This window comes from Saccostrea echinata, unplaced genomic scaffold, assembly GCF_033153115.1.
Source record: "Saccostrea echinata isolate AGI-Se365-2 ecotype Australia unplaced genomic scaffold, CSIRO_AGI_Sech_v1 ptg000009l, whole genome shotgun sequence".
NCBI lineage: Eukaryota > Metazoa > Mollusca > Bivalvia > Ostreida > Ostreidae > Saccostrea > Saccostrea echinata.
In genome coordinates this window covers 11,347,274-11,369,394 of record NW_026889758.1, presented here as the reverse complement: position 1 = coordinate 11,369,394, position 22,121 = coordinate 11,347,274, and the positions used below count along the sequence as shown (strand labels likewise).

The 22,121-nt window shown below is 31.6% G+C and overlaps 2 protein-coding genes across 3 annotated transcripts; one reads left to right on the top strand and one right to left on the bottom strand.

Moving 5' to 3' along the window:
• Positions 1-403: 403 nt before the first annotated feature.
• On the bottom strand, positions 404-13,409 carry LOC133183297 (spermatogenesis-associated protein 17-like). Its single transcript, XM_061318257.1, has 10 exons — positions 13,310-13,409; positions 13,115-13,204; positions 12,291-12,372; positions 11,145-11,195; positions 10,562-10,665; positions 10,276-10,431; positions 8,668-8,818; positions 8,427-8,575; positions 6,713-6,842; positions 404-706 (listed from the first exon to the last, which is right to left on the bottom strand). The coding sequence occupies exons 1-10, from the start codon at positions 13,375-13,377 to the stop codon at positions 629-631; spliced, it is 1,059 nt and encodes a 352-aa protein (XP_061174241.1). The 5' UTR covers positions 13,378-13,409; the 3' UTR covers positions 404-628.
• Positions 13,410-13,587: 178 nt separating this feature from the next.
• Positions 13,588-17,350, top strand: LOC133183296 (uncharacterized protein C2orf73 homolog). 2 transcript variants are annotated; one of them, XM_061318255.1, is made up of 5 exons: positions 13,588-13,732; positions 14,021-14,460; positions 14,608-14,646; positions 15,299-15,414; positions 16,563-17,350. In XM_061318255.1, the coding sequence occupies exons 1-5, from the start codon at positions 13,677-13,679 to the stop codon at positions 16,797-16,799; spliced, it is 888 nt and encodes a 295-aa protein (XP_061174239.1). In that variant the 5' UTR covers positions 13,588-13,676; the 3' UTR covers positions 16,800-17,350. The 2 variants fall into 2 exon arrangements, with proteins under 2 accessions (XP_061174239.1, XP_061174240.1); XM_061318256.1 differs by lacking the exon at positions 14,608-14,646 and having other exon boundaries at positions 16,563-17,349.
• Positions 17,351-22,121: the final 4,771 nt, after the last annotated feature.

The following is a 22,121-nucleotide window of genomic DNA, read 5'->3' as shown; positions in this document are numbered from 1 at the left end:
TATGGCTATATCTCCTTCCTGTGATTCTGGCTTTCCGTTAGTAGAGCTGTATAAAATTGTGTTGTCACAAAATGGTCACAGTCAAACAGTATTGATTGCTGGAACAGCCTAATAGTCTCGGTGGATTGTTGTTGTGCACATACACTGTACATGTTCCTTAGGATTTTGTGATTCAATCTTTACTGAGAGCATTTTTTATGGGATAAATTAATTTAACGTACTCTTTTTGTTAAAGAATTTTAACATATAATAACTAACAGGCATGATTTGTTTATAACAATATGAAGATGTCATAGACATGATTTATTTACAATGGAGAATACATTTCATACTATCAGAAGTAATAATAACAATTACAGAATTTGATGAAAATTCACCACATAAACAAAAAAAAATAATAATAAAATAAAACAAAAAATTCACAACATCAAGTAAATGCGATATATTTTTCACAATTATGATACAGAAATAAAATTTATTTCCTATAAATACAGAACTTAAAATATATGTACCGGTACTTTCCAAGTCATTTTAAAGTTCTCCTGAAATAAGTTCTTCTCTTGAAATGGATGGAAGTATAATTTTAGTTATATATGTATTGCCTTTTGTTAGTTGGCAGTCTGGGTCATTAGAACACTTGACCTTGGGAATAGGTGTCATTTAGCTTGTCAAATATTGGGATCGGTGGTACCAATGTCTTGAAAGACTGAAAGAAAAAGAAGGAAAAATGCTATAGTTCCTCATACATCTTTTGAACAATATGAAATCCACTTGAATTTAAGTGCTTAAAACTTACTTACAGTGTATATGCAAAAATGTATATACAGTCAAAATTTCATTATCTCGAAATCGATGGAACCAAGAAAAAAAAAAAAAACAGAGAGAGATCCAAGGGTTGCAGATATTTGGGTTTCAATACATAAAGAAATAGTGATTGGAACTTCCTACTCATCACATATTATCCATGGTATTCGAGATATTGATGCTTGAAACTGTATATGCAATATGCTATAATTTTTATTACATACTACTTTCGAGTCACCAAGTGTCTAATGATATATGTTTAATAGAACATTATTTACCAATTATAAATATGCCATATATTTATGTAAAACCAACAACACTGTATATCATACTGTGTTGGATCTACTAAATAAAAAAGATACAAGGTCACAGATACAAAGCACTAAAAATGACCAACAACACAAACAATAGAAATTGTCAAATTTTTAGGATGCCCTGTCCCTTCCTCAGGACAGAGAAAAAATTAGAAAGTCATTAAAACAAAAGAAAAACAAAAACAACTAATACATGTACTACAATTAAACCCTATGTATAATTTAGAAAGTTGAAAATTAATGTATGATTTACCACTTTGTTGTAATTAATTACGCATGTGAGTTAAGACTACGTATAGCATTTCTATGCAAATGAGCTAATAAAAACGCTAAAGAAGTATATTTATTATTCAGAGAAAGTTTTGATTTATTTTCTTATATATATTTAGTACCCACGATATGTTGTAGCCAGTACACATTATGACGTCATTGTTCTTACTTACTCGAGGTAATAAAGAACATCAACAAAACAGCTTCGGCGCAAGGGATTACCCTATTTAATTTTACATAAAAATTGTATAATGCTAAGAAGAATATTCTATAGATTAATAAAACTGCTGCACATATCCTAGGCAATTTCTCATTTGATCGAAATTTGAGGAAACTTATATGGACTGTACATTTTTACCCTGATTCAACATAAAACTTTACAAATAGTAATTAAACAACTGAGTTGTTGATATTTGTGCAGCAGTACCAGCAATTGGAATAATTTGCTTCTAAATATACCTTGTTTCAGTTAAATAAAATAGAGCATGCCCTAAATGTGCCACAGCATTTTTGTTGCTGTCCTCAATTTATAATCTTGTGTAGTAATGAACAATGACGTCATAATGTTTACTGGCTATATCATGTCGTGGGTATCAAGTATGTATTAGACAATAAGTTTTAAATTTCTCTGTATAATGGATATAGTCCTTAGGCATTTTAATTAGTTTATTTGCATAGAAATACCTATATCAAGCCTTAACTCACTTGCATAGAGATAATTCATTCAAATATGTAAATATCACTTTACTAGAATGCATCAGATGGACCAGATATAATATATTTCATAGAGATCAGCAATCATTTCTAATCAGTTAGTTTTCAAATTAAATATAAAATTGTAATTAAGAAATAAATAACAAGTTTAAAAACTTCAATGGGAATTGAAGTGGGTCGGTCACGTGATCAAATCCTGTGAAGGCCGAAGGCCTTCTCAGAAGATTTGATCACGTACCGACCCACTTCAATTCCCATTGAAGTTTTTAAACTTGTTATTTATTACTTATATATACATTTGAGACGGACAATTGAATGTAATCGAATATAAATATTGCACTAACTGTACGTCGTAGATTTTGACAAATTACGCTAGGTGTAAATCGGCTTGAAAAGCGGTTACGCTTCAAATTCATCTGGCAAATGATTCTGTTTTGAAGGGGATATTCTGTGAACGGCTACTTGTGATCAATTATAGTGAGCACATTGATGTCTGGGAATTTTTGTATTCATGAGAACCCATATTCGATGTTAAAAAACACAAGAAACACGTCCGATGTTTGATAATTAAAAGTTGGAGGAATTTCGGTCGGAAAGGGATGGATGGAGACACCTGTCCGGACCAGATAACTTGAAATCAAGTACAAAATTTGATCAAAAACATAAAATCTACGATTTCAGTAAGGTATATTCATTAATTTATGATGTTGATATGGAGACACTGGCGACAGCTTACATTGTTTTAAAAAAGACAACGTCACAACGATCTCGATGATGGAGGTGTGCCTACCGAACTTCCAACATGTTCCAAACTGCAGTGTTTGTCAGCTGTTTGTGGCGTGATTGCATTACAATGATATTTTTCAACAGATTTTCAAATTTATTGTGAGTAAAGTTTAATGAAAAAAAATTATAGCATTCAGAGGTCTGCGAGAAAAATAAGGGTAAACGTTGAGATATGCAGCTCAGACATGAAACTTATAAGTTATAACACGTAGTTTTCTATTCTCTATATAAAATCGATCAAGAACTGTATTAAATACTCGTTTACATTGTAAATAAAATTATTATTATTTTACTTGCGTATTTTGTACATTTTTATGCATGAAAAACATGCTATATTGCTAAGTGGAGTAAGTCTTTTTATGTAGATATTACTGCGCTGTGTGATTAGGTCACGTAATGACCTATGACCTTCAAAAAACTTCATACAGGTATGAAGATATTTGCTCTCTGCATGTTTATATAATAGAGAGATACCACAAATGTATATATTGAAATATATAAGGTATAGTTTATTTGTAGTGCTAGTTATTTTTTGTTTTCCCTTTGTTTTTATGACCTTCTAATCCCTTTTTTTTGTCCTGAGGAAGGGACAGGGAATCCCAAAAATTTGACAATTTCTATTGTTCATGTCATTGGTAATTTTAAGTGCTTTGTATATATATATATATATATATATATATAGAGAGAGAGAGAGAGAGAGAGAGAGAGAGAGAGCAACATACAAACTTTTCAATTTCATGTAAAATAATATGTCAACAATCTGTATCAATCATTATTCATGTATTAAAATCAATTTGAAAAAAAAATACACTGTAGTTAACCATCACCACTTGTAATAATTTTCAAGCACACCTAGTTGAAAAAGTCAAGCAATTCACGGCATTTTACTGAAGAAACTTGCTAAATCTTCACTCTTATATGCGACTGACTTGCACCCTGTTGTTTAAAGCCACAGATTTTACTGTTGCAATTTCACACAACTTGTAAAGTACCATAAACTTCAGAAGAGCCCCACACCACTAATTTACATCATATGTGGTTAGTACCTTCTCTCGTTGTTCAAGTCTTATATTTGATTGTAATATCCTTTCTCTCTCCTGCAAATTCAAGTCTTGGTTATGGCCAATTTTATGTAATTCAACATTTTGTTAAAAGTTCAGGGATGTAATCTTTGAACCAAGGTTATAAAAAAAACTCATTTTGATTTTTTAAAAACATTTGCTTAGAAAACTTTAGTTTCCCAACATTTCATTTTACTTTTCTATACTTTTGTTGATATGCAAATTTTATTTGAGTTTTACTATATATGTAACTGAGATTACATCCCTGCTTGTTACAACTTCACATCAAGATCTCTGTAATCTGACTGGATGATGAAGTGATGAGCTGTAACCTGCTGATTGGTCTACCTGTTAAATCTACATTTGTTGGACACTCGTTATGTAGTTATTCTACCACCTTTACCTGAGTTTGCTGGGTACCACTTCAAATAAATATATCTCATACATTCATTCTTATTACAAATTTGGTTCTTATTTTAGGAATACATTTATATATTTATTGAATGTATAATTACATCTACCAGAGATATAAGTACATGTAGTAATTGAATTTTCAAAGATTTTTTTTATGATTTGTTTTTAAAAACCAGTTTAGTCTAGCTGTTAAGTAAAATTTAAATCTGCTTTAGCATAAACCTGCACATTAACTGAAAAGAAAGTGATTAATTTTAGTCAATTTTTAAATATATTTCTTTACATAACTGACTTTGATAATTGCACTGCCTAAATACTTGTATATAAACATGTTTATTACATTTTCAACAGTGAAATACTGTGATTTATTTATTGAATAAAAGTGATACCTGTCACAGTGTAAAAGGATACCAAAGTGATATATTCTGTCACAGTGTGGAAGGATATCAAAGAAGGTAAAAAATAATTTCTAGCTGTCGTAAGATAGAGATAGTAACTAAACCATCTTGATAGAGACTAAAAATGCCAATTTCTTCCCAAACATGTTGTTAAAACCTATGTTACAATGTTTTCAATCTCACAATTGTTAAGCTATGACATCTCAGCCACTCAACTATGATGTCACAGCCCTACAAAGAAAAAGTAATAAACAGAAATTCAATGTTTGTAGTTGGATATGGAATTTATTTCACTCGTGAGACAGGATTTTTTTTTTTTTTCATATTTTCACTTGTGCTTTGAACTCATGAAATTTTAATATATATAAAAAAATCCTGTCCCACTCATGAAATAAATTCCACATCCAACTACATGCAAAAAACATTGAATATCCTCTATATATGTACATGTATAATGAACAAACCAGTCTTAAACCCCCTCATAATCCAGTTGAAGTTGTGGGAGAAAGATATTTAATTTGATTTTAATACCTTTTTTACTTTGTTTTACCTTTTTTTTAAACATTTTATTATTATTTTTTTTATATATTTTTTTTAACTTAGATTTTTAAATGTTAGAAAAAAATGTTTTGGAAATATTACTTAAGATCCAATTCCATGACAAAGCATTATAATACAAGTAAATGCCATATTTTACTAAACAGAGTCAGCAAGAATGTTTAACAAAAGAAAAGAGACGAAAAAATTAAACAGTACTGCCTCAGCCAAAATTAAGACCTACATACTAGTATGCTAATGCAGTGCAATGGCTGATTTCACATTGATCAAATAAATTGCTACAGACAAGAGAATACAAGAGAATAGCTAGCTTATTAATATTTAATATTTGGAACCTACATTGTACAGTTGTACCTTAGAATTTTAATTTTTTTTAAATGCTTAAATGAAGATGATAACAACAAGAAAAACACTTTAAGCAAAAAGTGTTCAATATAAACATTAGAATATTTACTTGTGATATTCTTCAGCTGAAACATGATCTTGATGGTTTATATAATAAACTGAGCAGACTTCATTGGGATAGACAACAGTTATCAGTTATACCCCTTACTTTTGTAAATCCCACAAAGCTAATACAGTCAAACCCGTTATCTAGAACTCGGTGGGACCAAGAATAAACTTCGAGATATCATAGGAATGAGGGATTGGGACTTCCAAAACACTTCGACATATCCATGGTATTCGAGATATCAGTGTTCCAGATACTGAAGTTCAACTGTATAAAGTGATATATATACTGAATATTATACTGAGATACAATGAATTTAAGTTTGATAATTATTTTATGTTGGATAAATGACTGAACTAAAATAATAATGTTCCTCTTGGACTTTAATTACAATGCACTTGAAAAGAAATGCATACCTAAAATGTGGATGCACGTGTATATGAACCTGATGAAGTATTGCATGTTTAAAGAATCAAAATGAAAATATCACGTTTGTATTTATATATATCAGAAGGACAATATTTAAGAAATGTTCTCATCCCTTTAGAAGTGTATCATTTGTATGGAGTTTATATATTAATTATTCCTGTACTAGTGCTCAGAATGCCATGAAGGAAGCATTATCGACAATATAATGATTGCTACATGCCAAATTCTGTATAAAGTTTATATGCAAGCATGGTGTAATTTTGCTTATTTTTTTTTTTTTTGGTACCTAATTGTGATTAAACATTTGAATTCAGGCATTTACATCTTCAAAGAGTGTATGTTGACCATTTAACAAATTATCAACTAATTATTGTTTCTTGAATTTCTCCATTTTGGGAGTGCTAATACAGAAAATATTAATACAATGTACCATGTTTTTTGTTTTCACCCTCAAGCAGTAATTTATGAGACAGTATATGTTCATAGGTAATTGTAAGACATCTCCATTAATACCTGAGAACTGATGTGTTTATCTTGAAACTCCTCTCTGAAGTATCTGAAGCCGTAAGGAAGATGACCATATCTAGATCTGGTGTGAAGTAAGGGATCATACTTAACTTCTCGTCGACTGAATGGCTCAAAACTACAACAGAAAAAAAAAAGTTATCAAAGCAATCTGTAATTTTTAAGCATGCTTACACACCGGCCTCTGGTGGCAGTTACTAAATACACTCTATGGAACAAAAAAGCGATTTGAATGAGGGTTAAGCAGCCAAATACAATACATTAAACATTAATTCTGATTTTTCCGCAGTCAATAAATTACATCTTAACAAGTCTATGGAGAAAAAAAATAATAGTTAATACTGTAGAAGTACTTTTTTAGCTCACTTGAGCCGAAGGCCGAAGGCTCAAGTGAGCTTTTCTGATCACATTTTGTCCGTCGTCCGTCTGTTCGTCTGTAAACTTTTCACATTTTCGACTTCTTCTCAAGAACCACGGGGCCAAATTCAACCAAACTTGCAACAAAGTATCCTTGGGTGAAGGGATTCAAGTTTGTTCAAATGAAGGGCCATGCCCTCTTTCAAGGGGAGATAATTAAGAATTAGCGAAAAAATAATGGCATCATTTAAAAATCTTCTTCTCAAGAACCACTGGGCCAGGAAAGATTAAACTTATGTGGAAACATTCTCAGGTAGTGTAGATTTAAGTTTATTCAAATCATGACACCTGGGGGTAGGGTGGGGCCACAATGGGGGATCAAAGTTTTACATAGAAATATATAGAAAATATAAAAAAAATTCTTCTTCTTAAGAACAGCAAAGCCATGATTGGTCATATTTATATGGAAGCATCCTCAGGTAGTGTAGATTCAAGTTTGTTCAAATCATGAACACCCCCCCAACCCCCCCCCCCCCCCCTGAAAATAGGATGGGGCCACAATGGGGGATCAAATTTTTTCATAAGAGTATAAGTTTACAGAGGAATATATAGGAAAAAATCTTTTTCTCAAGAACAGAAAAGCCATGATTAGTCAAATTGATATGGAGGCATCCTTGGGTAGTGTAGAATGAAATTTGTTCAAATGAGGGCCCCCGGGGGTAGGGTGGGGCCACAATGGGGGATCAAATTTTTACAAATGAATATATGGAAAAAAAATCTTCTGCTGAAGAACAGCAAAGTTATTTGTTATATTGATATGAAAGCATCATCAGGTAGTTTAAAATTCAAACCACCCCCACCCCCGTAAACTTTTCAATACTGAACTGATTTTTGCTTTTTTTCCCTAGCTAATGTGCTCAGGTGAGCGATGTGGCCCATGGGCCTCTTGTTCTGGTATTAATTTAGTATTAATTTACGCTATGTACACGGTCACAAATTTTCTGTGAAAATTTTAACCACTGTATCTAAGCTACATTAAATGCATATAATGACAATCCAAGAGATTCATGTAATTTTCTACCAGCAGATTGAACAGAAATTGTGATTCATTAGAATTATGACCCCAAGCATGGAAAAAAGTATGTCCATGGTATCTTATCTCGACAGAAGTTTGAACTTTTTCCTACACACTGATTCCTACACAGAAAATAAATTGGGGGAACTTTGAACAGTCATCTTAGATTAAGTAAATATTTTAATGTTTCCTTTTTTCTGTCTTTTTTTTCTCACAAATTTGTTAAATTTCCAGAATTAAAAACACAAGTATTATTTGAGACAAACGTACACGTTGTCATTGAGTCTGGTGACCCACTCTTGGTCTTTCATCTTCTGTCGTGCCTCCTCGAGTGAGGTGAAGGAGGTGGCCACTCGTAGTGAAGGCTGGAATGGTTTGTATCGCTGCTGTTGTACATCTGATGGGTCACGGAATGGGCCCTAAAAGGATAAAAAGAAACATTATCAAAAGAAAAGAATCGGAACAGATTTTCCAATATTATTTTTCATTACAGTAAGTAATGTTGCTATACCTGAGGTTTGCTTGATAATGGTGGTAACACTCTGGGGCGTGGCAAATCATAACTCTTACATGTTGGATCGAATGGCTTGTCTGTTTTCTTTTTCTTTTCATGCATGAGTGGCCTCACAGACCTCAGTAGATACTCAGTGTCTGTAGGATACCTGTAATAAAAGGAGAAATCTATTTACCTACTTCTTCATTTATTTTCACAGAATAGAGTGATTTTAGCAATTGAGTGGAGTCAATCCTGCATGTATGAAACATTTTCAGCATTTTCTTTAATTTGCACCTGCAGGGATCAAATTAAAAAAACGTTAACGATAAGAATAATTTTTGATGGTATAGCAACAAAATCACCCAGTGGGTAAATGTCAGATGTTGGGTTTGAAACATGTAGCAAATAATTATATTATACTTTCATGAGAATTAGTTGAATCTGATTCGTTGAGAAACATTTGTTAAAAACCACTATTGCCCGCTGAATGATGAAGCCACGCCCTCCTGCGTAGCAACAGTCAACATTGCTTGACGAGGGGTGATATTCCAATAAAATTATAGTGACTGTGCAGAATTTATGTGTGCAAGGTTCACTGTTATATGTATTTGTATAAAACATTCAGTATAATATAATAAATACTGCATGTAGTTTGGTGTAACATTTAAAATTTTCACCCCTCGAAAACCATTGTCAACCTCGGTTGACAATGGTTTTCTTGGGGTGAAAATTTTCAATGTTTCCCTCAACTACATGCAATGTTTATATAATGATATTGCTGTGTTAACAAAGAAATTAATGTGTAAGAATGGAGAATAAAGTCTAAAGTACTGATACTTACAGTAAGAATGGGGAGTTGTCTGAAGTACTGTAAGTACTTACATGTACAGTTAGAACAGAGGGTTGTCTGAAGTACCATATATACTCGCCTATAAGTCGGTCCGCCTATAAGTTGGTTGTATTTTTTAAGCTTAAATTAGAGGGATTGACTCGCTAAAATACCAATCTTTTCATAACTCGCATATAAGTCGGATAAAGAGTTTTGGACCAAAGTTTAACTCCCCAAAAACTGACTTATAGGCGAGTAATATACGGTACTGTAAGTACTTACATTAAGAACAGAGAGTTGTCTGAAGTACTATTACTTACAGTAAGAACAGAGAGTTGTCTGAAGTACAGTAAGTACTTACAGTAAGAACAGAGAGTTGTTTGAAGCACAGTAAGTACTTACAGTAAGAACAGAGAGTTGTCTAATAGGTACTGATATTTATGGTAAGAATGGGGAGTTGACTGAAGTACTGATATTTGCAGTATGAATGGGAAGTTGACTGAAGTACTGACATGTATTTATGATAAGAAAGGGGATTATTTTACTTAAGTGCTGATAGTTACGGTAAGAATGGGGAGTTGACTTTAGTGCTTATACTTATGAAAAGGAGGGGGATTAGTTGACTTAGGTACTGATACTTATGGTAACAATGGGGAGTTGACTGAAGCACTGATATTTGCAGTAAGAATGGGGAGTTGACTTAAGTACTGATATTTGCAGTAAGAATGGGGAGTTGACTGAAGCACTGATATTTGCAGTAAGAATGGGGAGTTGACTTAAGAACTGATGCTTACGGTAAGAACGGGGAGTTGAATACTCCAGGAATGACTTCTGTACTGATCAAGTAATGGTTCTTCCTAGCCAGTTGTTCCCTTCTTTCTTTCTGTTCTTTCTCGGCCTTTCGTCTACGTTCTTGTTCCTGCATCTCTGAATACTCTTCAAGTTCACTCCTTAAAAGGTTTAATGATTCACGAAGATAGGAGAAATCATGTATGTATGCCAGTAATACGTAATGTTTATGATTGTCACATAACTCATCCTAATATTGGGAAATATTTTCATCTTTTTTAAAATAAATACCTGACAATTTCATTTTTGATCTGTAGTGCCTCTAAGTAGCGTTTTCGACTGTAGTAGTTAAATACATATTTTCTAACATAGTATCCTCTCCACATTTTTTGTATCTATAAAACAAAATATGATGTTATAATGTTATGTTCGTATCTATAATTTAAATAAATATGGAGAATTATATGTTACTGTACGTGTTCTTAGAATAAACAAATCAGCTGACTCAGCCTAACGGCTCTATATTTCCTTTTTTTGTGATAAACTTTTACTTATAAATAATGTGGAGTGTAGATTCTTTAATATTTATTACAACAAATTGATATTTGTATAAAATCAGTGTAGGAACTGTCACACAGTCTTAATTTTGCTTTTACTTCTATTCACATCAATGTTTTTTTAAATATCAATAGCAAGATCAAACCTTCACTGGCTCCTTTTTATTTTGATTGTCATGTGCAGCGACAATCAAAATGAAATGGAGCCAGTGAAGGTTTCACCGTTTGATTTTAATCAGACTGGATGCAAAAAATATGACAATGCAGATCTGTTTATTTCTCACTGTTTTTCATTTGCATTCCAAATCTTTACTTACATAAGTTGCTTTCTTGTTGTAGTAGTTTATTTTCATAATCAATACACTATTCTGAAAATGAAAGAGAAAATTAATGTACATAATTTATTAAGTTTAACATCTAGCTGCCTGCATTTGAAATACATGTAACTTTGCTCTGCCTCAGACTAGAAAGATGCTCTCAGACTGTCATTAGATAACAGATTGTCACATGACTGCAGACTCTATTTCTGTAGACAGTGAGTAACAATATGGACTGCAACATGGTGGATAAAATGGTGCTATGTCATCCATATTTACAGTAAAAATATTGTTATTATTATCATTTTTTGTTTTTTAAAAGAAACCAATATATTCATGTCATTACCTACCTGGCAATGCTGCAATTAAATTTATCTCTTTCAGTGATGTAATCAGTGAGTAGGGGAAATTTGCAGAATGAAGAAAATCTTTTAATTGTAATTGATCCATTATTGGTTTTCAACAAAACAAAACACTTCTTTGGTTTGTTAGTGAATGTTACAGATTAGGGCTGTGTATATAATTGAGGAAAAAACTTCGATATTATACAATATTTTGTAAAGAGATATGCAATATATTGGATTCTTTGACAAGTCTATCAAAAAAGTCTTGTAAATCATTTAATGAATAAATTTTTAAAAGCTGAGTGTTTTATAACCCATTTTGTAGTTCTTGCCTCACTGTCATTACAAAATATTTTTCAAATTCAGACTAAATTTTGCAACTGTAAAACCAGACATGCTATAATATAGTTGTCTATGCATTTTGTAATGATTATTTAAGATGTGTGATCCCCTTTATGTTTATATCATTATTGATTAGTTTTAATTCCAAACAATTATATAAAATCTTTGGAAATTGAAATTCCAAACTTTTTCAAAGAATTGTAAGAAAAACTGCGCATCTGATATGTATTGAAGTTATTTTTTTGATACGATACATTCTTGAATATTGGTATGCATCAATACATCGATATATTGATACAACCCTACTACAGATATATATTGAATTGATCAATCTCATAGGTGGTTTAGCTTGACCTCACTATCTATGAGATTGATAAACCCAATATATTCCTCCAGATAGTCGCTAACAAATTGAATTAATAATAGAGTATGCAGTGTTATATTGTATAAAATTGCTAACCTTGATGAGAATTCTTGTAAGGCCTCGCCCTATAAAGCCTCTCCAAATCTTCTGGATGATTGTAGCACATTTGTTTAGGTGTCTGTTGAAAGAAATAGATGGAGATATAATTTTTTCTAAATTTATGAATTTAGATTGCTTGGTATGTATTTTCAGTGCTCATAATAATCTATCATGCATTTCCACTGATACAATATCTTGCATACATTAATCAATGGAAATGCATATATTAATTCTTTAATAAGTATCATAAAGTTAAATCAAAAATCTAAATATAAAGCTTTAAATTACTTTAGAGGTTTATAACAGTTGTAATAGCAACACTGGAATGACTTTACTTTACCACTTTCCAGAAAAATGTGCTAAAATAAAGTTTCACCATAGGCAACTTCAATATATATGAAATCACGTGAGCAATGACAAAAATAAAAAGTACAAGGTTTTCTGGCCTTTTTGACTGGCCCACAATTGAAATCTATCAGAGAGTGTATATTTTCATACAAATACAAATCTTGATTGTTTTTCTTATCCCTCGACCAATCACATTAAGTCTTTCAGTGATGAACAACCTGTAACTGTGTGTCAAAAACTTACTTTCTGTTTAGGTTTTATATCAATTGATGAAAGCCCCGGGATGCTTCTCAATAAGAGAAGCAAGCCCATAGAATATCGAATGAAATTTGTCTGGAGTCCAACGACAACGTTTTGACTCAGGACCCCCAACGTTGTGAGGATGGACTCATAATTAATATAGATATCCTCATATCCTGAATAACATATCTAATCCGATCCAATGCATTTTAAAAAATTGGACTGTCTATTACTTGATATATGCCCTTGATCTTTCTCCGCGGTACCATGCCTGTATTTTAACGGATGACAAGTATTCACGTTGTCTGGCTTCTTCTGCTTCACTGTAAAAGCGATAAATGGCTTCATGTATAATGTTACTCATTGTGAAAAAAGATGAATCAAACCTGTTTTTTACACTAAATATCGTAAAGTTAAAAATTTCTTACTTTTTCCGGCGATAAACTTCCTCGACGGTGGGGTCAGTTTGTTCCAGCAACCTGACCATCGCCGCCATGTTGTTACTTTGTTGTCAGGTGTGACGTCATACATATTGCAGCTAGCTATAAATGTATTGTTTAGTTGTTAACTAAATTTCATATCAAAAGCAGATGGAACTAATATTTTGAACTCATGTTTACATTAAATTATTTTACTGATTATTATGAAAAGAAGAAAAAAGTATGATTTATGCGAAAATTGGGCTACGGAAGTCCTTGTCACTAAGGAAACGTTTGTTTTACAACAATATGGCGGCAAAAGACAGAGGAAATTAATTATTTATTCATAGCGATCGCTTTGTAGAGATAATTCACCATGACGTTGTATATGCCACCTTTACAGCGAAAGAAAAGAGTGCCTAGTCGATATAAGTATGTCCATTCTCTCAATTATTTATAAAATATTCGGCGTGCTCCACTCATTGATTTATCTCAGGAGATAAAGAACTGATAAGGAGCAAAGTTAAAGGCCAGTACCTCACAATGAATAAATAAATGGCATTTGATCACCGAATAGAAACATAAGATAGCATAACAAATAGTTATATAATTCGTTTTGCATTCAAGACTTCAGCTGCTCTTTAAACTAGATAACCTTAATTTGCGGAAATCAGCCTGAGTTCAAACCAACATTGCTGTTATTTTTATTTTCTCTTGCAGTCCAGACTCTTTTCGTGTCATAAGTAATGATGCCGAGAGAAGTCGAGAAAGGTATGCAGGAATTCCTGACTACCGCCCACCATCGCCAGAGAGGTTTAAAAAAGGAATATCTCTGCCAAATATATATAGCAGGGACACCCAAGTATTACCCAAAGCATTACCTGATTTTAGAGTACACAACCCCCATCCTCGCAGCTGTGGGTTCTTGAGGCATGATGTCAGACTTCTTAATGAACCAATATGCAGTGTATACACCTCACATACACACGATGAACAAAATATGTGGTGGCCCTCAAGGACCTCAGATGAACCCCTTCAAGTGCCCCCCAAAACAAAAGATACAATATATCGTAGTGATTATATGAAAGAGCATAAGGAGCCATTACATAGGACAACTAGACATGAATCTAACACTAAGAGGGAACCTGCGCTAGGCCCAGGTATTCATTTTTCATATAATCTTTCCCCTTATATATCTTCTAGTAATGATATAAATAAAATCAATTATTCAATAAGAGTAATTAAATCAGGGCTTGAGAAAATTGGCACTTTCATATATATTTTAATTTCTATTGTGTTATGTTAAGATATATTGAAAAGACTGGCTAGCTATGAAGTACAGGAAGGTATGTAAATATAAAAAACATACATGTACTGTAAGACTGGTTTACCCTTTATAACATAGAATTAAAATAATGTATGTGTACAATTAATATCTACTAGTAGATGTGTACCTAATCATTGATTTAAAGTATAAAAGCTTGAAGTAGAGAATGCATTAAACCAGTCTTGATGTAGGTTAATTTTGCCAGGTGGTTCATTGGATATTTATACATATTTGTGTGTGTGTGTGTGCTATTATTGAAACAATGTATGCTTTGTGTTTTGGTGTTCTGAATGATTTGCGACATTACAATGATTAGAAACAAAATTAATAAAAGTGTGAAATTTATACTTTGCTTAAATAAAAGACCAAAAAATCACTAAGAGTGAGCATTTAATAATATAAAAGTAAATCACCAACAGCTAAAAGTACAGTAAAATGTGGAATGTATTCATTATCTTTAATGGTTTTGGGGGAAAAAAAATAAAAAACTAGTACAAATGATGTTTTTTCATTGACCTTGTATGAACATACATACCTACAAGGCCAATGAAAAAACATCATATGTACTAGTTTTGATGTTTTAGAAGTATGAACATATATTAGCATATATACTTGTAGTTAATGCACTGAATAGTCTCTATAATATTTTCCAATATCAATATTTTATCCAGTGCCTGTGAACTTCCTCACTAAACGTGATGGCACCCAGAGAATTTTTCAGGAGAAGAAGTCATATGAGCATGATTATAATTCAAGGAAAGATCCAAACTATCCAATTAGGGGAAAGGTATGATATACAGTTATTTACCATGTATTTGATAGTCATTTGTTTTTAAGTGTATCACACTTGTACAGTATTATACTGGCATTTAAATGTATGATAGCAATTACATCATTAGTATTTTCTTTTGATTGTTCAGTACATGTTGTGGGAATAATTAACTAAACATGGATAAAATACATTATATGATTGAATAATTTCCATCTCTCTGATTGGCTGAGATCCAACAATGCAGAAAAAAATACTACATTAGTACTATATTCACCTATACGTGACCTTCTAGGTAAATATAAGGATTTATTTTCTCTACATTGTTCTAAAAATTGATCAGGAAATTCCAAATTGATACAAATAGTTTTGGAAAGCTATTTCACTTGCTAACAACTTCCACTCAGGTGAACATAATTATGGAATACACATGTATATAATTTGGGGTGGGGGTGGAGTGCAAGGACCCCCCCTACATTTTTTTTCTGAACGTAAATTTTTACTTGTAATTTAATTAGACTAAAAATATTCATCGTAGACTAAAAATATTCATTGAAAGACTGGTCCCTAAAATAATGGACCTTAGATCCCAAAGCCCTAACCCTACCCCAACCCTAAAACAAAATTTGAAGTTAAAAGAATTCTCTTTTTGTGGTAGCTAATCAAAGATTTTTTTTAGCTGTCGTTTTTTCCTTATAATGCATTTCCCCTTTCAAAATCTATAAGTATTCTATAAAAGAACCTAACATTATTTCTTTTTTCATAGCAACTAAAGTAGACTTAAAAAATTTCAAATTAATATAACTGGTAATGTTTATTTAACCCTGCTTCTCTCGTTGCATTTAGCTAGGAATTCAACAAGTAAGAATGCATAATCTGGTTAACAACTTCGTATCATTTAATCATTGAATCATATAATAAAACAATTATTTCTGTTTTTTCAGTCAATACGATGATTAAATTAGCTACCTTCAAAGTACAATACTCACCTCGCCCTTCGTACTCCTCAGGTGGCTAAATCATCGTATTGACCTCAAAAACAGCAATAATTGTATAATATAATTACATTCTGCCGGGGAATTTAATTTATTATTCAGTGAAGATAGGGAGATTCTTATATAACATATTTAAAGATTTTTTTGTTTAATTTTAATTGTAAATTACAGAGACTTGGGAGTTTTGTCTGGGATGAAATGAGCCCGGAGTTAGCTCAGCGCTTTGTTGACCAGCATACCAATCTGCTAGAGGCAAAAGAAAAGTTTGAAGCTTGTCAGTCCCAGAAAGCTCATCCACCAACTCCCCCATCCTCTAACCAACAGGAGAAAGTCAGTGAAACTAGTTCAAATAATAACGTGAAAACTGTCACCTTCAAGGAGCCTTCAGACTCCAGTAAACAAAATTAATTCTAAAAATGTATGGGAAAATATGACCAATTATACAATAGACAGAGCTTGAATAACTAAATGTGTTTTGGACTTTTTTATTGCAATATATTTCTTTGCTTATTTTAACACAATAAATACAGGGTGCATATCTGTGATAAAACCAGCAGCTATTAAATTGTCAAAAATTCTTTCAGGGTATTGAAGCAACCAAGACTTCTTATTGCTGTCAGTAAATACAAATTACTAGTAGAATTGACATAAAGAAAATTAAAATATATTACAGAAATTAAAAATAACTGCTGACAGATTAATTGAAAATTAAATTCATTATGTTTATTTTATACCCATGATTGTTTAAAAGGCCTTGTTGACAGTATATTGTATGGTATTTTTTTTTTATCAAACTTGAAGAACTTAGCAAATGTTCTTTATATGTTGGAGTGTAACTGCTGATTTGTTGTGAATATTGACTATCTGCTGTTATTTTTCTTCGTCTATTGTTATTTTATTACATAGTCTATACATATTATAATCAGTATTCTTTTTTTCCTACATTGGATTATTCTGCCTTTATAGTCCCTATTCTTTTGTGGAAGAATTTTATTATACTTTGTTATATGTTTTGAAGACTGAATTTTTTCTTAATAAAAACATAAAAAGAAAATCAATCCTCATTTTTTTTAAAGATGGATTTGGGGAAATAGAGTTGTTTGCCAGGGATGAAAGAATTCTTATTGACTCAGTTGATCCAACAGCTTTGGCAGAAGTATATGGTGAATAGTTTATTATAGTGACATGTGTTATGTACAATTACAACAAGTATATATATATATAATAGGAATTTAAGCACCCAACTTATCGAGCCTGTATGTCACTTTTAACAATATAACATTCAATAAGAATACAGTGATATTACGCATTGCATTTATTATATATAATAGAATGTAAGTATATGCTGAGTATATGAATTTTCCGGTTTGTCTTGGGAAATATCCAAATTACGCAAGTATAGAACGATGACACTTTGGAATATCCATTTTCATATTTCTCTGTTTTAAAATCACTCTTTAGGGCTTGGTAAGTTCTAAGATTTGGGATGTTTTGGAGTTCTTCATTACATATAATATATATATGATTATGTCCGTAAACTAAAAAAAAAGGGCCAGGGACAAACAATTTTGCTTCATTAATTTTATGTTTTACAATGAAAGGGAATAGAAATCACTTTTGTATATGTGAATTCAATGAAGTATGTTCACTCTAAGCATGTTTTACTGCACATGTGATTCTATTGTTGCTCTACTCCTTAATTAATATCAATTAACAATTGAATTAATGTAAACAGTAGAAGAGGGCAATAATGCAATTTAGACAAAACCAAATTTCTTTTAGTAAATTTCCCAAGACAAATTGGAAAATTCATATACTCGGCATATACCTACAGACAGTCTATTATTTAATTATAATAAACTAAATGTGTAATATCACAGTATTCTTACTGAATGTTATATTGTTAAATTTATAGTGACATATAGACCCTATGGGCCGTGTGTTTAAATTCCTATTATATGTACATTTGTTGACAGTTGTTGTAATTGTACATAACACGTCACTATAATAAACCATTTACTTACTTACTTTATTTACACAAAATGTGGCATATCAGTGATAACCTTGAGCTTACTTTTATTGTCATGTTTAGATATTTTTCATACAAAAAAAAAAAAAAAATCAACTCTGTTTGGAGCACAGATGCCCAACACTTTATTGACATAAAATCCAACTGTCAAGATATACATAAACTTTAAAATACTACACCTCCAATCCTGATCAACATATTTCAATAAAATTAAAAACAAAGATCATTGGTAACATTGTGTCTGACCAAAGGCATATGGAAAAGTTGTTAATATTTTGGCACTTCTCTCATTAGTTTTGTCCATAATATCACCAGGACTGGTAGCATTTCTTTATTCAATGCCCACAGACAGGTTTTATGGATGTAAGAGTTTGAGATTCAATAACATACAATCACAGGTCGAAATGAAAGCCCTCTTGGCAATTAACGTATACACAGAATGGTCATTATACTGTACACTGTTGTAATTAACATTACATAACTTGACATTAGTTATTATATGACAATTAAGCAGTTCCCTCTCTTACATCCATATCTACCTGACAAAATATCATATAGCACCTTTAGTTCTTACTATACAATATAACACCAGCTTTTTTCATTTTGATTTCAAAATATGCAAGCTTTGGAATGTTTCACCATTCAATGTTTTAAATGCATGTATGGATATTTTATGGTCATCTATATAACTTCCTTGTCAATTATAAGTGAGTTGACCTTTTCACAAATACATAACTCTCAGACTCCTCCACCAGAAAAATAAGACAACTGATACGGACAGATAGTAAGTTACATTGTATTTCCTTTTCAGTAATACTTTCATAAAACCCTACAATAGTGCCACCATAATACAGGTTCTCTCTATTTGCACTGCACGAATAAATTGTCAGTTCCAAGATTTACACTGACTCAAATGATCCTATCATTTATAGAATCACAAATGTTTTTAAAAAAGCTGGAATCAATTCAGTTCATAAATATACCAAAAGCAATGATTATTTTAACTATAGCATATTAAAAATAAACCAACATCTACTGCAAACAATTAATACAGAAGGCTCATTACAACAGCCCATAAAACATTTCCAAAGCAGGCATTACTCACAGAAGCATTAGGAATAAACAAATTAACAATAAAAACTGTGACAATACAAGCTCTTAATATTACTGTCTTTGATGGCAACAATAAAGTAGAAAAATATATCACTGGTCCAATTCCCTCCCCATCATCTATACAAGAATCAATGTGATCTGTGCCCTGACTATACTACATATAAAAGTGCTTTCCCCCATTACTAATTAGCATCTTAACATGAGTTACTCTCATCAAATCAAGGTGGAATGTCTTAAAATGAAATTATTTTGTTAACAAAGTGAGGTCACATGGAATTCATAACATTACATGAACTAAATATATCATACATTTATTAACACGATCTTAAAAAATAGTAAAATAAATCAAACATTGGTATTAAATTCAACTGCTGGATAAAAACGCCCTCATAATTTTATATTCTGAACACGTCTGGTTAACATTGCTTCTATACATTAGAATTTCAAAACCCCAAGCTCTCTGGTACATACATGTAAAATATAAATGCAGATCAGTACAGGGATAGAACAGCTTAGAAATTTCCAAATCTCACTGATCCTCTATGCATATTACAACACACTGGGGTACTGATATAAATGTTGTCATTTCAACAAATTACTGGCAATCAAAATTTAAGTAAGCAATATAAATTTCACATATTTGAAACCTTTTTTGAATATTTCCTTCAGCCAGAATTAGCACTGAATAAAACAGATTCACCCCAAAACTGAAACAAGAAGAATTAACTAAAAGGTAGATACAATAACACATGATCATAATGACAGAAACACTAAGGATTTCAAAACTAATGGGGACTTGTATTTGAAAAAATCCTATATTGCATTTTCTCCTTTTATAACCTTATAACTTAACACTAACTCCAGTCTTCATGTTCTGGACTCTTAATCCATTAAATTTTGAAATGAATGGCTAATAAAAATGCTTACATATATTTTATGGTATGATTCAAGCCAACATAAATGGCTCGTTTTAATGTACATAATGTTTACACTGAGTAATACAAAACTCACATTAAAAGAGAAAATCTTGTGCAAGACTGTGGCATTTTGAGCTCACCTTTGGCAATCTTGAAATAATTTTCTAATGAAAACATTCATTTTAACCAGGCAATCCATATACTAAAAAAACTGACATTTCATATAGTTATTAAACTCTTGGGCTTATCTGACAGAGATGTTTATTTTTACTGTAACCTGGAAGGAAGCATTTCTGTATACTATCAAATATTTGCTCAAAGGATTTTATTCCTGGACACTAAAAACACATGTTGCCTGTAGGAACCTTTAAGCTGCCATTACAGCAGAGTTTTTTTTAAATATTAAGTTTCATATGAATTGTAACTATTGTTTGAGCATCATTTTTATATTGATATATAATTTGGACCCAAGTTTGTATGCATAAAGTACCTTATCCCTCTAACAGATTCTCAAAAACCAGCCTATGTTGAGTGATGTTTTATATCTGTGTTTGGTCTGCCATTTTTTGGAATATGCTTTAATTTAATAACATCCTACCCTGTCTTCAGCTTTAAGCATTTTGCTTACCACATATAACAAAGCAACAACACAGCAGTAGGCATTGTCAAGTTTTCTAAAACAGATAAGTTCCACCTACAGTGTATACTAAAGGTGGGGGTTGTAACAGATCGTTATTCTGAGAAGTGATCAAACATACAGAAATTTTTTTTGATACAGTTGTATTAGAAATTGTAACATTCAACTGACTTACACATTGGTACATGTAGCTTTATAAACTTATTTGCAAAAGGAAAAATAAAGTAGTCGAAAAAAATTATAATTTGAAAATCAACTACACCAAATAGTCTTAACTTGAACCATATATCATACGGAGGTACAATCCTTCGGCATCAGTTTCATGTAAGCTTTAAATATGATTCTTAGCTAATCAGGTAAATGTGGGTATGAGTACAGTTGTTAAGACAAATTCTTAGATTTTTAAAAAATACTTATTTATGCATACAAACCCAATTGTCTAAATGTTAAATATTACATATATACGAATTGCAAATGCAGATACTTGCATTACTGTTTAAAAATTTCTCAAAGTTCTATAAAGAAACTACCAGCATGCCTTTGATGTTAGTTGTGACCTTAAACATCAGTCTTGGTGTCATCTTTAGTATGACTTTTTCATTGCGACAGTTTTTGTGTTAGACTTCATTAAACAGAAAACACCCACCAGAGAAAGTGAACCCTGTGTCTGTCAGTGAAACTGACGTGTTTCTTTCTTTCTTTTTTTTATATAAACAAACTTCACTTTCTGGATGGTTATATTTGTTATGAATTTCTTGACTTCAGGGCAGGACCACTTTAGAGATGACGTGTTTCATTACACTGATCATATATTTACCCGTAATAGTTCTACCTGCACAACACTATGCTCCTTTACTGACTTCTATCACATTTTTAAATGGTGATGTTTTGCATATTCAATGCTATATGTATTGATGACATATAATAGATGTTGGGTAATACTTATCGTAAAACAAAAACATTAACAGTGCCAAAACTTATTTACATCTAGTGTAAAATCAGGTGTCTTACTCAGTGCACATAAGAAAATATAC